Source organism: Enoplosus armatus, chromosome 1 (assembly GCF_043641665.1).
Source record: "Enoplosus armatus isolate fEnoArm2 chromosome 1, fEnoArm2.hap1, whole genome shotgun sequence".
Taxonomy (NCBI): Eukaryota; Metazoa; Chordata; class Actinopteri; order Centrarchiformes; family Enoplosidae; genus Enoplosus; species Enoplosus armatus.
The window spans coordinates 13931857-13948815 of NC_092180.1; the positions used below are offsets into that span (position 1 = coordinate 13931857).

A 16959-nucleotide genomic window follows, 5' to 3' on the forward strand; every position below is an offset into this window, starting at 1 on the left:
GGCACAGGTGATTGTATATCCAACAGGTGCACCAGACTGGAGCCACAGTTGGTCATTTGTTCTCTCCATAGGTATAGACATGTTAACAGAGGTCGACTTTGTATTTCACTGGATTTAATACAATTTGCAGGGGTCAGTTTTGCGTAGAAAACTCTGCGTCTTCAGAGCAGGCATAAAAATATTGCAAACGGGATTTACACAAGCCACAAGTAGGATTGTGGTGAGAAAAATCAAATGTGAATTAAACTTCATTTTAGAGAAATCCCAATGACAACAAACAAAGAGTGAGCACAACACTGAACTATCTGTTCAGAGGGCTACACTGTGTTACCCAAACTAATTAACTAAATATAAACTAAATAAAGTAGATTTATAAACTAATAAAAATAGATAATGTAACTAAAACGCAAGTCTTTTTTCAATAATCAACAGTATTATTTACAATATAACACAATATCTATTATTTTATATTATTAGATTCTTTTCTGTATATTGTTACAAACAGCTATCGTGTAGATGTGTTTTGTGTCACAGTAAACTTGAATTTGAACTTGATGTTTATAAACTGTAAAGTCACTGTAAGCTGGCAACTTTATGACTTCAGTAATCTATTGCAACATCAACTACATCAACGTCATCTCTGCCTGCTGCACTCTCTCTCTGTTAAGGGTCTTAGCATCTTATTATGTCACTACATCTCATTTCATTTCTAGTAAAGTTTGTTTAATCTGTCAACCTGTGTTATCAATATGATTAGAATTGTAATTTTACAGTTTTTCTCGGATGGAGTTGAACTGATGTCACTGGATAAAATAAATGTTTTAGAATCACAATCTCTAACAGTCACATATTTTCTGATTTTGGTCATCTCCAATAAATCATTTTTGGCACTTTCTTAGTAAATCTGGCTAAAATATAACTCCTGGTTCCAAGGAGGCGAAGAATGTGTCAGTGATAATCCTGCACTCTAAATCCAGTAATTGTTACTGGTCAGTGTTGAAATTGTTTGGATAAGAAATGGGAGCGATACTCCAAATAATCACACATAACAAAAAAAATGCAGAGTCAGTTACAGAAATCTTTTTGCCTTTCAACTTCATCTGAAGCAGTGACTAACACCTCAGTCAAGCCCATTTTTCACACTAAGCACAACATGTGGCTGAGACAAAACACTCAGTACTGATGGTTTCCTCTGAAGAGTTCACATTCGGGTTCACACAGTCATGATGATGTGCCAACTTAACAGTACATTAAGTTGTGAGATTACATTCACAGTAATGCCCATTTGACAGGAACACTACAGGTCACAACAGAAATCAGGTTAATGTGTCAGTGAGTCTCTGTTGTGAGATATAAATCCTTCAATTTCACATAGTTAACAGATATTTAACAAAGTGTATACTGTACACATGTTCGCCCCATACGTTCACTTTGGTTACTGAGGCTCAAATTATGTTTAGCATCTGTTTACAGTTATTTGACTGAAAATACTACACTACAATACGTGTCTCACAGTTGTATTTTGTTATTAAGTCTATGATAGTTTGTCCTCTCTCTCCAATACTGTATGTCCATGATTCCAATATTTTCACAAATATGGGGTTTATGTTTGCTCACATTCAAGCATTATATTCATGGTATTATAACTACAAATTACAGTCTGAAGTCTGTATCTTCACAGTTATTTTTGGATATTTATTAAAAAAAATATATATATCACTATTAACATTTGCGATTGTCTTTGAACATGAAGTATTGTTGGCGTAAAGGCTATGGCTCTCACATTCTATATACATAATATCATCTGAATGAAAAACAAATTCCTCCCTCTAGTATGTCATTAATTTAGTTACATACTTTTGTCTTCAGAATGTGATTTTAGCGCCTTCACAGGTTGTGATGACACATTCACGCATATTTCTAAAATGTGAGAGAATGTGTTTTATAACAAGACAAAAACGGAAGAATATGTGACCCTGTTGGACAAAAGAGAAAGGGGCAGACTATCTGGAAAACCACGCGTTCTGGCAAAAACAATAAAACATGTAACCTTTCCCTGAAGTGACTAGATGATGCTAAAACACTCATAACTATAGTTCTGGTGTTTCATATTTCACCTGGCAGCAGGAAGACACTGTGATGTGTTGAGTAGGAAACACGAGCACAACACTAACCTCCTCTGGTAAAGCTGTTTGAGAATGGGATGTCTAAATGGACAGGAGCCATCTTTGGTATCCTAGACGTCCTCCTGTCACTGCCTGCAGACAAAACATTCACACAACATGCAGGACGTTACAGCAAGTGTCAAATTAGGAGACAGGTTCAAGAAGGTATTAGTGTTAGCACCAAATCATAAACTAGACAAGATGACAAATGTGCACTCCCTACCTCTACGAGCGAAAACAAAACTGATAGCAATTATTAGTTATGCCTTTTGGCTGTGTTTGAACTCATTCTAGCGCTGCAGAATTTAGCTAATTCCACTTTTCCCACTGAGAGCCCTAAATCTGATCTGAGCGCTTCAAACACATGATACATGATGGTTAAATGAGAAATGCAGAGAATTTGCCTATATGTGTGTCCAGTATGTTCAGGATACAGACAGGAGGGAGGGGGTGAAGTCAAAGGAGATGGATGAGCTGGCCAGTGACCCCAGGTTGTCCTGTGATTCTTACATAACCTTTTATTGTACACATTTCCTTCCAAATGTTACCAAATATCAGATACAGTATTACACAAAGTAGGTGAAAAATAACCGCTGACCAGAGCAAACACAGGAGGGAAGAGGAACGATTGCCTGATGGCAGAGAAAAAACACAAAAATAATTCTGAAGAATGCAAATCTGCAGTTTTTCTCTTTATCAGAAGAAATGAACTCTACGTGGCCTCTTTTCCCTTGCAAACAAACTACATTTTTTCCCACGGCGGAGCCAGGGCCATCACACAGCAAAGGCACCTGCCTGTAGCCTTGGTTTGATGTCATGTCATATGTCACAATAACAACTAGAAATCTTGTATTTTTCTGAATGCTCTGACTTTTCTGAAATGCCGATAAATAATACAAAATATCTGACAAGCAAGCAAACATGGATGCCTCACTTCAGCTAAAATTTATTGTTCCAAGGTAACTGTACCCTAATTTAATACCGATTTGATACATCTACACTGTGTATTGCCAAACAATAAACGCTGCCATACAACTTGAGCTCAGTGATAGAGACTGAGATGATTTAGAAATTAAGATAGTTATGGTGTTTGGCAGGAACACCGGCAAAACACTGGCAAATCTTGGGTTTTATGATGGTAAGAACACTTGCAATTTGTAATCTTTACAATATATCACAATACAATACAATGTGTCTGTGTAATTAACCAAATTAGCATTACATTTGTTGTTGTTATCTGACATGAGCCAACATGAGGTATCTACCTATGTTTGCTTCCTTACTATGCAAGCAAGTCGACTTAATTGGAGATTTACATGTTGCTACTAGAACAAATATGGTAACTTCCATGTGATGTGAATGCAGCATAAGGCGAGGTATGTGTTCAGCCTGAGAGGCTCACCTCACAACAACAAAGTCTTCTGCCTCGTTCTGTTTTAACAGACCTTTCTCACTCCCAACAGCTTTTCAAATACAAGAGTAATTGATAACCTTGATGGCTGCATTTCATTTAGGTGTTCCCGTTTCAGAGCCCTGCTACATGCAGGCTCACTGGTGAGGCTTAGTGGGACACTTAAATGGATGGGAGCTATCATTAATGTTTTACTTAAACCTGTGCTTTTCCTGTTTTGAGAAGTCAAATTTATCGGAGATCTAACTCTAAATCTAAAAAAAGTCAAAACAATATAACACATGAATTTTGTTTTAGTTATAGATGGTCAATAATTTAGATATGATCCCAGAGGCAGATCAAAATATTCAAGTAACAGAGAGAACTGTGGTGTTTAGCATCACCAAATCAATAAAAATGGGATCTGGATTTGATTCTGATCAATGTTGCAGTGTACCTGGTGAGAGGCCTATGAGGGAGCGGTTGGAGAGGGTGTTGTTTCCGTTCATTTTGAAGTAGATGGGGATGGAGTTGAGGATGGCTTGCAGGTACTTCTCTTGTTCAAGACTACTGGAGGAGTCTGAGGATGAGGCAGGAGCTAAAGGCAGAACACAACACTTAATTTAGGCAGAGAATAATGACCATCATTTTAAAATCAGTTTGAATTACAGGCCACATATCAAGTGTGGCTGAGATAAACTGCAATGCTCCTTAGTTAGCCCTTATTCCTGGTGATCAGTTAGCTAAAGTAACACGTTAAAAGTACAGACAGATAAGAAACAACTGTGAATGCAAACCTGTTGAGGAGGGGTTCTGCGACTTGAACAATCCAACCACACTCTTGCCGTGGAAGCCTCCTGAGCGGAGGAGCACGGCTTTAGTTCGAGGATGTTTCCAACACACAACGGGCAGACGGTTGTGTCTGTAGCAGCGGGCCACTTTGTGTAAACTGCTGTCCTGTACTGCCTGAGGAACCACCAACAGCCCTGGATAACTGACGGAGAGAGGCAGAACAGAAATTTCAAACACGAGTATAAAGTAAAAGAATGTCTACCATTATTATTATATATTATATTATTATTAAATTATTGAGCCACTGCAGAGCGATTTGTTCATACCCAGAGATGCAGCTGAATAAATGGCCTCTTACTGAATTTGACCTGAGTGGGATTATGTGTGTATTAGTCACAGCATGTGTGTTTTGTATAACAGGCTGAATTTGAATCTAGTCAAACATCTATCTGCCAGGTAAAGGAGGACTCCCCAGTGGCCTTTTGAGATATTGAGGCTTACAAAGCTTCCGGCTACAAATCCTGGAAACTAATATGCTCAGCGCCACTGTTCTGCGATTAGTGGAATCAGCACGGATCAGCAGGTTTCTGGACTGTTTCTTGAGGCATTTTAGAGCAATTTAACTTTAAAAGCAGGTTATCCAGCCTGTGAGGTGTGTACCTGCGGCAGAGGGAGTAGAGTCTGTTCACGGCTGTGATCCTGAACTGCTCGCCTGACTTGGAGCGAGACGAGCTGGCAGTGATGGTGCCCAGGCCCAGGCGCTGGTAGTCACGGAAACAAGACTGCTCAACCAGCTGCTCCATGGTGGATTTCTCTGATGCTCGCAAAGTGCTGCTGGGCGGCGGCTCACCATCATCTGATACTGAAACATACATGCAAAGGCGCTTTACATTTTTAAATCTTTTACATTTTCTTTAGTCTTTTGTTCTTCTTCTCCTTCGTGTCATTTCACTTACTTGAAATGTCATCATCCTCATGCCAGGTCATCCTGCTGCCTCTGTCGTTTTTCTTCAGTGTGGTCTGGCTGCCACGGCCCATGGTGATCTTTCCGGCCCTCTTTGCTCCCTTGACAATGGTTTTGGACAGTGTTCTGCGAGGAGTGCAGGGTAGACAGAAACATAATGTAATGTGTGCAGTTTCAGCATCAAAATGGGAGGATTTTACAACATTTCCAGAGGAGAAACAAACTGCGGAGGTATTTGTATTTATTTACACTAATATTTCAGATGACAATCTGACTTAGAGCTGGAATCATAATTCAGTGATGTTGAGCAGATCTATTTACAATACCCAGTCGGTCCAGAGCTTGTTGCTGTAAAGCTGCTACACAAACCTGAAGCCAGTGTTCCTCTCTTTTTGCTTTGGGAGGATTAGCTGAGGTGCTGTTTGTCCTGCTGCGAAAGCAAAGGAGCTGAAAATGGACTGTGGGTAGCGGATCCTCTGGAGGTGCTTTCTGAAGATCTCCACCATCTCTGAGCTCACCTCCTCATCAAAAGCTACCTTTATCAACTGTAAGAGATATGAGGGAAACCGACTATTTAACAGCACAAGCAACAATTCAGACAAATGTTTCATATTTACACTAGATTCTTATTCCCAAGCAACGTGTCTTTAAACGTAGGGAGCATCACAATGGGTCAGAGTTGTCCGTTTATCACTGCTAAGATTCCTCTCTGTTTTACCCCGACCATTAGCAGATCTGCTAAAGTGTGCAGATCTGCTACCACAGATTGGTAAAACAGCCCACGTAAGGTTTCCACAACAAACACCCACACACACACATTCCAGTGAGTGTGGAAGCACAACAAAACTAAAGCGATGTCACCACAGGCCAAGTGACCTACACTCCAAGAACATAGCCACTTTTATCATCTGTGTTCGTAAAAAGATAGGAATGAACCATAAAAACTTTTACAGCGGTACATCTAAGGACTGAAAACACATGCTTGGCTGAAAATTGCTTTTCTCTTTGATTCTAAGAACCAAGCTCATATTATGAAACACACAAAAAGTGGGGTTTCTAAAAGATGTGCCACACTGACTGTTCATTGTAATTTGAAGTGTTACTGCTTATATATTTTTTTTTTTTAATTGAATCAAAAATCTACACTGCACTGTGACCATACTGGACTAACATGAGAGTGTGTTTCAGTGTTTACCTGAAATGATGCAGAGCGGAGCTGCAGGCCTTCCTGCATGTTCTGCTGCAGCTGGTTCTGGATGCTGATCTTCTTTTCTTTGGTAAGCGTGGACACTGGGAAAGCTCTGATCACCGCCTGTTCCCCTACTGGACACATACAGACACAAAAATTAAAAACAAATTACTGAGATGATTGGTGTAGCATCTTACTGACATAACACACTGGACCACCTGCTAATAACTTATTTTTTATAACAATCAAAATGCCAATTTCTTTGGCATATTATGCTTCCATAGTAGTAGTAGACAGTTGACAGTAGAGAGGTGACAAGAAACAAGGGCAGATAGAGACAGGGAATGACATGCAACAAGGGCCCCCAGCCAGACGTGAACTGGGGACATTTCGGTTCATGTCGTGCTTTAACCCTTTACGCCACCAGGGCCCCACCTAACTAATAATAGTTACTAATAATAACTTTAATGATTTAGAAAGATCATTACAGTTTTTTCTCAAGTCTTAATGAAAATGCATGGTTGCCTTAAATTACCCTTAAATGAGTATCATTAAAGAGATGAATCTTTTATTTGATTGGAGTATAAAAAGATAGTATGGTTTGAATGAATGGGATAAAATAGTATTTCTGCCTACGGTTATGTGACGGGGTAACAACTAAAAATGCAAAGCTGTCCAAGAAAAAAATGGCATTTTATGTAATACGAAAAAAAAAAAAAAAAAGATTGATAAAAAAAGCACATTCATTAGAACTGATAATTAGCTAACAAATGTAAGAAGTGACTTTTAATTTCATTGAGACTTAAAAAGTAGTGTTGCTGTGGTTCAGTATTTACCCAGTGGATCGTGGGGGATGCCTTTGAAAATGATGCGGTATGTGGTGAGAAACAGGGCTCCCTCTGCCGGCAGGATGTGTGGGCCCCCCAGGAGGCCCCCTGTGGCCTCCTCCCTGCCATCAGGGTCCAAAAGAACCCGCAATCCCTCTGACACAAACTCCTCTCCAGGAAGCAGTGCTGGACGCAGAATCTTAGGCTGATGGGGAAAAAAACCCCATAATAACACATTATACCCAGGAACAGACGCATACGCAGAAACTAAAGTTAGATGTTTTTAAATGCCAGTAAGGTACTCAAAATGAGGGACATTTGCGTCAGTGAATAAGATTTAAAAAAGCCAGGAAATCAATTCATCATCATAATGTCAATTCACAGCACCACATGATCTCGCTGGGACACATTTTAGCTTCACATGCACGTCATCATCAAAAACACACATCTTGCAAGCACACTAAGCATTCGATAGCATTCAAAAAACAAACTTGCCAACAAAAACAAATTCGTACTCTCTGTAGAGACCAATTTACCATTCCAGCCCTCCAAGCTAAACTCATGATCTGTTATTCAAGTAAAAACTTTTCTGTTTATCCAATTTATGGAACTGAGATATCACTGGTTTTCACTTTGTTTTTAAAATTGAAACACTGATTGACATGATGCCCTTCAATCTGTAGAGTAAGGCTTATTAACCTGACCAGTTTCTCAATTAATATCAGTTTTTAAAGTGCAACTCTGTGCCTCAAACTCACACGTTTGAAAGAAGCAATGACTGACAACTATAATTCATTAAAGGTTTCCTTTTTAATGCTGTGTATATACTGTATGAGCTACCTTTATTCTACTTATTCAGTTTAATCATCTAATCTAAAGGTAGTAGAATAAGTTTTATAGTAACCCTTTGCTTTACATTATTGTTTGCAATCACATCAACGTGTTGTTTTAAACAGCAAATATATAAATATCTTGTATATGCAGCATCTCTTTTAGTACTTTTCATATTCGGTGTGGGTTTGGAATCGGTTTCTGTTTAAACCCACTTTTAAAGACAAAGTTAACGGCGCTTCAAAAGACAGAAGAATAGAAAACATGTAGTGTCGCCCATATAATATGCACTAGTAGGGTGTTGACCGCATTTCTGTGTTTTCTTAACAGAAGTGATTATTAACCATGTCCCAAAAACAAACACCATATGACCAAACGTTTTCTACTGTATGAACTGTAACTAACAACAGTCAAGTCTACACCCTGTGCTGCTTCAGCTCCTTCTGGCCTCCAAAGCCAGTAGAGGAACACTCAGTTGTTCCACTGTCACAAATACGAACGAGGAGGGACATTAGATCATTCACAGCACTTCCCATTAAGGCTATAGCCCACATGGGGGAGTTGAGGTCCAGCCAGGAGATAATAAGAACTTCTTGAATCCATTGTTGAATGGACAGTGAGACCGAGAAGAGAGTCCCTCTGCACCTCATTACTGCTCCGAGCTCGGCTTCTTATTAAAGCTGCACCTTAAATGCATTCATTGTTTTTCTTCTTAGTGTTATTGCTACCATTACTACTACTATTCCAACTTGTCGTGAATCCAGAGTCAGTGTTGTTTACACACTTTTTAGTATTTTTTTTGGCATGCTGCTTGGTGCTAGCAGCCCAGGATGGAAGCTTTATCCAACACATAAATGTGTGAGAAGTTAGCCACGAAGTACAGCAGACAATCTGCCTAGACTGCTCACCACGGTCTCCAGGTTGCTCCCAAGGCAGTCCTGGCATGGTGTTTGTCTGTGTGTGTATGAGCGTGTGCGAGAGGAATTACCAAGAGCTGGCAGACATGTAGCACATCAGGGTCCAAAAGACCAACTGGTAAAATTTAAACGTGGGATGATGTCCTTAAAACATTGGATGAGCTCGGCACACTGCATACTAGCAGCAAACCAGACTAAACTAAGAGTGAGGATGTTTGAGCAAAAACCTTCATTGAGACAACAACAGAGTTGGATATAGTGCTTAACATGAGTATATATTCATTATTAAGTATTTTGACATGTAATTCAGTATGTTTCTCAGGTATCAATAGCTAGATTCCTAATGTCACTTTGTTATATTCAGTAACTTTATACAATCTCTCACTAACGGTTTCTTTCATCACCAACTTTCACAAAAAGTGAAGCGTGGTCATGAAGTTTACAATCCATATTCTGTTTTATCTAGCACTTGCTATTAAGAGTTTGAACCCTTCCTGAAAGTTTACAAGCTAATTTATGCTGTAATATAATGTTGTCTAAAACACTCCTAGGCTGTTTGACCCTCGCTTTCCATTATCACAGCCCACCACTCAACTGGCCCTCATTCTTCAAGCTGATGACATTTAACTTGCGACAGTCTTGGGCCTGTGGCAAAGGTTATTAACTGAATGCTGCTAAAAACAGAAATTTGCTATCACTGTCTAGATACATTGAGTGATTAACATGACATACGGTTAGGTTGTAAGGCTGAATTTTTGGTGGTTTGCTATATTATAAGTGATGTAGTACAGTGCAGGAATTTGTAAATAGGTTATCTAACTTCTGGAACAAAACCTGGAAATTGCGCTTTTGCTTCGTCTCTCTATGGCTACATAAAACATTTCTGAGCAAATTTAGATTTAAAAAAGTCTAACCCTGCCATATAATTGCACATACGCTGCACATACACCTTATGTCCCAGCAGCCAGGTGGAGAGCAACACTCACCTTCTGAATGGGAGGTAATCTCCTGCTCTCCCTGTGAACTGCCTCTAGAGCCTCCATCTGCATAGCTACAATGCCTGTGGGTCACAAGTTGGGGTCAGTTACCATATGTGCACACACAAGTGCACAAACAGAGATAGAACAGAGAAACACAGGTACATCCACAGGTTCTTACAACCAGAGAGTGTATTTACAGATTTTAAGGCCATTTAACATGTCAGGAGTTAATCAGCTCAGAGGCCGCTGCTGTTGGCTTGAGCTGAGAATACACACATCCAAGGGTTACTCTGTATAAAGCTGAGGGAATTAGGACAGTGGCAGAGTGTGAATGAACACTGTGAGCACTGTACCTGGGATCATGCTGTGCAGGCTCTTAATGTGTTCCTGGGTTACTCCGCTCTCTGTGCACACCTTGTCGATGAAGCGGGCAACAAACCTGACCACAGAGTTTGCCACATCGCTGCTCTCAGAGTCTTCAAACCCGCTTTCTGTGTCAAAGCTCTCTGCAACACTACCGGCGATGCTGCAAAACACACATGATGACAAAATGGAAATGAGAAAGGTCAAGGCCACCATGTCAAGGAGATCTGATCTGAGAGCTGAGAGTTATGTGTTGACAGAAATGCATTTGAGGATGCACCGTGATAAAGAGCAGTGAAAACAAGAGTGGTTTGTAGCCTGGCATGAGCTGAGTGTTGATGCCTGCATCAATCGCTCAGACTCTATTAGCCAAGAAGAATGTTTCACATGAGACAGTGATGCAACCTTCCCTCTAGATTCTCAAGTAGAGGGTGATGAGATCCAAATGTCCTTTGTGAGAAACAAACAAGTCTGGGGCAAAAATGGAGGAAAAAATTAGAGAAAATGTCCACACAAACAAATTCTTGGCTGCCGCATTTCTGTCTTCTGTCATTAGAAATAGAAACAAAACAAAGAATAAAAAAGTGACATTGTGTTTTTGCAGTTATTAAATAAAATGTGATGGGAATAGAATGTGAAATTTAGAACAAAATGTTTAATAAGGTCAATTACTGTCGACCTGTGTGCCTCCAGGATCCTGAGACGTGCAGGAAAGATTGAACCCTCCCACCCCGGACACAAACTATTTGAGACGCTCCCCTCTGTGGTTCATCAGGACCAAAACCTCACGGTACAAGAACAGTTTCTTCCTGTCTTCAGCTGGCCTTATCAACACAGCCCAGGGCCCCTACTGACTCTGACTCTATACTACACTATTAACATGTAACAAAGCCTGAAATTTGGAACAAGATTTTTTTTGGCTGCATACCTTTCAATTCTAAGAAATGACATACATGGGGGATCTTCCCAGATTTATTCCACTCTGCACTTACTGCAGAGCACGGGAAATCACTTCCACTGCTATTTTGTTTGGTTTGGGTGAGTACAGTGTAGCCCCATTAAAGACACCCCGAGGGTTTTGAACTTCCCTACAGAAGTAAATGAGGCTCACTCTGTTTTGTGCAGTAGCAGTATAAGCCCACAGGATGGATGTGGGCCGGAAACAGCAGAGGTACTGTGTTCCATTTGGCTTAATAGGAAGGTATCATGTAGACTGTGAGTTACACCAAATCCACCCACATACGTATCATCACCTTATTAAGAGAGGTACACATACTCCCAAATCATGAAACCTTACCTTGAGGTTTCCTCCAGATAAGACTGATCGTTCTACCTTACAAATACTGAACAAGCCAAGAATATGTTCTAGTCTAGTCTATGTTTGATCTTTGTGGATAGTAAAAGACAGAGATACGTTAAACAACAGTTAAGTACCTCCTACAGCCTACATCTCTTCTCAGATAGTGAACCACATTATTTTATTATTGCTCCTCTCCTGACCTGTTTGTGACAATGCTGTTGCTGCCGCTCTCCCAGTCAGCGACAGGGGTGTTGCGGAGCAGCTTGTTCTTGCTGGTGTCCAAAGGAACTAGCAGGTAGACCATGAGGCTGGCGTAGTGGATGGCCTGGCTGAACACAGTGCTCTCCTCATTCTTCACCAGCTCCAGCTGTTTCTCCTTACTCAGGCCAGGCCATGAACGCAGCTGCTCCGCCGCCAGGTCCATGGCTGTGTGCTCCTCATCTCGGCCCGCTGCAGGCACGGGATCCCCATCCTGGAGAAATCAGGGCAAATGTAGTCAGACCTTAAAACGCAATGATGTCAAGTTATAATGCTAACTAGCTACAGAGTGTTGGTCTGCAGAGTGGTAGTTCAACCAGAAAAATGTCTTTATTTGAATATTTTGGAAAACAAATCTGTACAATGAAGAATATAAAGAGACACAAAAACAAATATCCATCCATCCATTTTTTGGCTAACCCTAACCCCAGGGTCTCCTACCCACAGGCCGATCCGGATCAGATGATCAAAGTAGCTCGACTGGTAAATCGAAAGCTTTGCTGGTCCAGTACAACGCATTACTGCTGACACCGCACCAATCCGCCTGTCAATCTCACACTCAATTTTATCCTAACTGGTGAAAAAGACCCTGAGATACTAGAACTCAATTCGCTTGGGGCAGTAACTCATTCCCAACCTGGAGGGAGCAATCTGGCAGAGAACCATGGCCTCAGACTTGGAGGTGCTGACTCTCATCCTGACCGCTTCACACTCAACTGCAAACCACCCAAGTCTGTGCTGGAAGTTACGGTCTGATAAAACTAACAGAACCAGATCATCTGCAAAGGTCAGAAATGCAATTCAGAGGTCCCTAAACTGGACACTATCGGTACCTGATAAATGCTACAAGCCTCCCCGGGTGACAAGGTCGTAAACCTTCTCCAAGTCCACAAAACACATGTAGACCGGATGGGCAATGACCACTCTAGTAACCCTGCAAGAGTAAAGAGCTGGTCCACGGCCAGACGGAATCGGCGTGGCTCCTCCTAGATCTGAGGTTTGACAATTGGTTGGAGCCTCTTTTCTAGCACCCTGGCATAAGCTGAACAAATATGTACAGAGAAAATATACACAACTTATTCCATATATTATGTGAGGCCCCAAAAATTATCTGAAGAGCAACTGAAGGATCCCAATCCCCAGGTTGAGAACCATTGTACATACATACACACATACATACACACACACACACACACACACACACACACACACACACTACACAAAATCATAAACACTGAACAATATAACAAAGTTGGAATTGTGCCTGCTTTATTAATGCAGATTAGGTCTATAATACGTTAGACAAATAGTTAAGAATACCAATTACAATTTCCTGAAGCCCAAGGCAATGTCTCTAAATGTCTTGTTTTGTCCAACCAACAGTTTAAAACCCAAAGATATTCATATGACATAAGAAAAAGAATGGTCAACTTTCCTGTTTTACCTTTAGCCTGGCAGTGATGCCCCCTTTCTCCTCTGGGGTGTTAAGATAAAGGGCTCTGATTTGACTCTGCACCTCGCTGTAGAAAGTGGCTTCCCAAAACTGCTGGTTGGTCCAGATGGGATGGTCCTGAATGCAGGTGTAGGCAAACTGGTTCACGCCAGCAGCCAATTTCTGCAAGACAAAACATAGTTCATGGAGTCAGGACAACGTAAAGAAGCAACATTAAGCAGCTGACTATGCCTTTGAGTGGGTCTGTGTGGGGCTGTTTTTTTGTCATTTAGCAGGGTATCAGACTGCATTCTTGTTCAGATGTGCCACCCAAGCCTTGCCCACAACAATGACACATGTAGTACTTCTGAATTTTTTTAATCTAGAGAAATTAACTTTTAAATTTAAAAGACAGTTTTAGAGAATGTGAACTGAAAATTAGGCTTATTAAATGCCTAACAAAGTAAAAAATATAATGCAGGGCAGTTAAAGTGGAAAAACATTGTGATTTCCCATAGCAACAGAGAAACCAGATGTTGGGCTTCCAAACAGTAGTGACGGTGTTATTGTTTATAGTTTAGATTAGAATGGCAATTGTCTTTCATGTTACTGACGATAAAATGAAATTTATATATTGAGCACACAAGTAGTCTAAATAGACAAACGAACTTAATTAAAACTTTAAATCCAGTCAGTACAAACACATGCTATGCTGCCAAACTCAAAACCACAGAACGTTAAAACAAAAGCTGAACAACATTCATTCCTGAATCCTGTTGAATTTTGGGGAAATGTGTATAAAATGACAGAAAACATCTCAAATATTTCCTTTTAATAGAATGGTACAACTATAAAAAACATTAAGTCTTTTGGTTGGAATATTTCACTACATATATCATATCATAGAGCTTCATTGGAGAGTTCATTGATCTTGTCAAACAAGTGCAAAAGATGATTTTTCCAAACTTAAACCTCTAAATAAAAGGGGAAAACAGGATGTTAAGGGGTTAAGCTCTATACAGTCCACTCTCATATCTCTTTCGTCATGAAGATAGTGACAGCTGCTCCTGTTTGGTCCTGTGTTACCCACTGGATTCCTAATAGTTGCAGCCCTCTACTTGTGGGCAGTCAGAGTCAGTGCAGGTTTGTTTCTCATTGGGTATTTGCATCAAGAAGGGATTTGGGCTTCAGGGAGTGCCCCTTGAAAAGGAGTTTGCCAAACTGGGAAGAAGTCGGAAAACAAAAAACAAGCCAGCCGTGGGATTTTAAGTGAAATCAATCATTCCTTGCGAGTCATAACTTTTTAACAGATAACAGCCTCTAATGGAGCAACAGACCACCCCTCTGTCCTTCTGTGTCTAGATGTATTTGGAAACAGTGCTGTTGTTTTTCATTAGTGCAGGCTGAAGAGTAAAGCACCTGCCACTTGCAAAAACAGCTACTAAAGGGAACTTACGGAGCTCGGTTAAAGGCATTAAAACTCCATACTGTATTGTATAACACATATAGTAAACAGCACAGTGCAATGCTGGAGAAGCAATATCCCACCACAAATAAAACGGCCTCAACAGAAGCACAGAGTGCCAATAAATGACCGGCCACAAACCAACATTCACCAACCGTCCACCTCCCTGCAGAGTCTGAAGGCCACGTGTAAGGCTCAAGCCTGTTATTTGATTAGTTTCTGATTTCTCTCCCCTGAGCCTGACACAACACCGTGGTTTCCATTATCACTTCATAGTTTGCCTTTGAAGGATGAGAACTGGAGTGGTTACTGTAATTATAACAGACAGAACCAAAACAGCTCTATTCCCAGTGTGATGGGCCAGAAGCCAAGAGAGAGGAGAGCTGGGAGGAGAGGCGGTGAACAGAGAGCTAATGCCCAGTTAACACTCAGCACTGTTAACATGCAGGTCTTTGTTGCGTCTTGTTTTTGGTTCATGCGAGTTAATACTGTATATAACCTTTCTTCAATATGATTCAGAATTGGTTTTTTTTACATTTACAGCAGAATTGATTCATACAGTTCACACATTATTGGTCTAGAAGTGGCAAATGTCTGATGATTTTAGTAAAATTGTACGTAATGGAGGAAAAATGTAGGTTCAACATATTGAAAAACTGAAACACACCAATGTGTTGTTACACAACTGTTGAAGCGGCCTCCTGCTGCTCTTCTTCTAATATTAGATTACAAAAATGAAACCACTTTTTCGGGAAACATGACACCATGAGTTCAGCAGACAGAAGCCAACATGAAAGGAATACAAAAGATCTCAATTAAGGAAAACAATGTATAGTCTGAGGTATTTTGAGGTATAAACACAGAAAGCTGGTAAGCTAAAAATAATGTTGCCCGTGCCAATATATCAGTCAGAAAGAGTTTAAATGCAGAAAAGTGTCTTTAATCTACACAGTTGGAACTGCTTGGCTCTCCTGCAGGCTTTGCTCAGTCCTAAATTACACCTCACCTTTTTCTATCTAAACTACTCTCACTAAACACAGATATCACCTGGTGTGTCAGAGTCTTGCAATAGATCAATAAGGCAACACAAGAAGGACATTAATGGGAGCTTGTTTAGATGAACTGTTTTCTCTCCAGAAATAGAGACGATTACACTTTGCTATCATCAAAGGAACCAAGCATCTACTGTGGTTAGAAATGCTTTGAAGAGAGGCTGTAATGTGACTAACCCTGGCAGTCTGTGGATAACAAGGTCTCTAGACTGAATGCAAGGAGGTCAGATTTTAAAGATGGGAGCTGAATGAAACATGGCCATAAATAGCGACAAATACAATAAGGAGACGTGAAGCTCTTTGGATAGTCCTGTGATACCTCTGTCATTGGAGTGTGTTACGTGTCTTGCAGCAGATGTTGTGTGGGTGTGTATGTTTGTGCAGGCGGGAGGGGGTGGGGGTGGGGGGGGGGTCTGTGCATGATTTGTCTATGCTGTCTATACTCAGCCTGGCTGTTCTTTTTTGACTTGTCAGATATGTGCAGGTCATTTTGACCGAGGTCATCTCTTCCTAATATGATAATACACAGAGTTTACAGAGACATTCACAAGACAGATGGGCAAGGAGGAGGACAGGGAAGGAGAGGAGAGGGAGGAGGAAAGAAAAGTAGGAAGTGAAGATGAAGGGGAAGGGGAAGGAGGGAGTACACCACTATCATACCCATCTGGCCGTGTGACTGGAGAAGAGGAGGAATGCAGGGTTGAGGGAGAAAGGGTGAAAAACAAGCAGAAAAACCACAAGGGGAGACAGACAGAAAGGAGAAAATGCTGTGTACAGGTCGCAAGGAATGAGGCTATCAGGATTTAGGATCTAGTTTTGAACTCTGGGACATGATCCCAAGGTTCACAGTGTGATTGACTGCAGCCTCCAAACATCAGCCATACAGCATCACACATGTCAACTGTGTCTCTTAGAAACTGAGAGATGGTGCATGATGTCACTGAGGGGAGTGTATACTTGTATGCAGACACTGAGTGAAGACTGCTGTATCTGATATGTCACCAGCCTTGGGGCAGCAACATTATTTACAAGTG

At 40.8% G+C, this 16959-nt stretch overlaps 1 protein-coding gene across 1 annotated transcript in view; it reads right to left on the reverse strand.

Moving 5' to 3' along the window:
- The window catches only part of sbf2 (SET binding factor 2), an 88205-nt gene that overhangs the window by 13715 nt on the left and 57531 nt on the right, over nt 1-16959 (reverse strand). Inside the window, exons 18-29 of the mRNA XM_070910211.1 lie at nt 13421-13591; nt 11919-12190; nt 10409-10581; nt 10062-10135; nt 7337-7532; nt 6507-6634; nt 5681-5856; nt 5304-5437; nt 5008-5209; nt 4353-4549; nt 4013-4153; nt 2175-2258 (exon numbers count right to left, since the gene is read on the reverse strand). Of these exons, the coding sequence (XP_070766312.1) occupies nt 2175-2258; nt 4013-4153; nt 4353-4549; nt 5008-5209; nt 5304-5437; nt 5681-5856; nt 6507-6634; nt 7337-7532; nt 10062-10135; nt 10409-10581; nt 11919-12190; nt 13421-13591 (1948 nt within the window). The remainder of the gene's footprint in view (nt 1-2174; nt 2259-4012; nt 4154-4352; nt 4550-5007; nt 5210-5303; nt 5438-5680; nt 5857-6506; nt 6635-7336; nt 7533-10061; nt 10136-10408; nt 10582-11918; nt 12191-13420; nt 13592-16959) is intronic.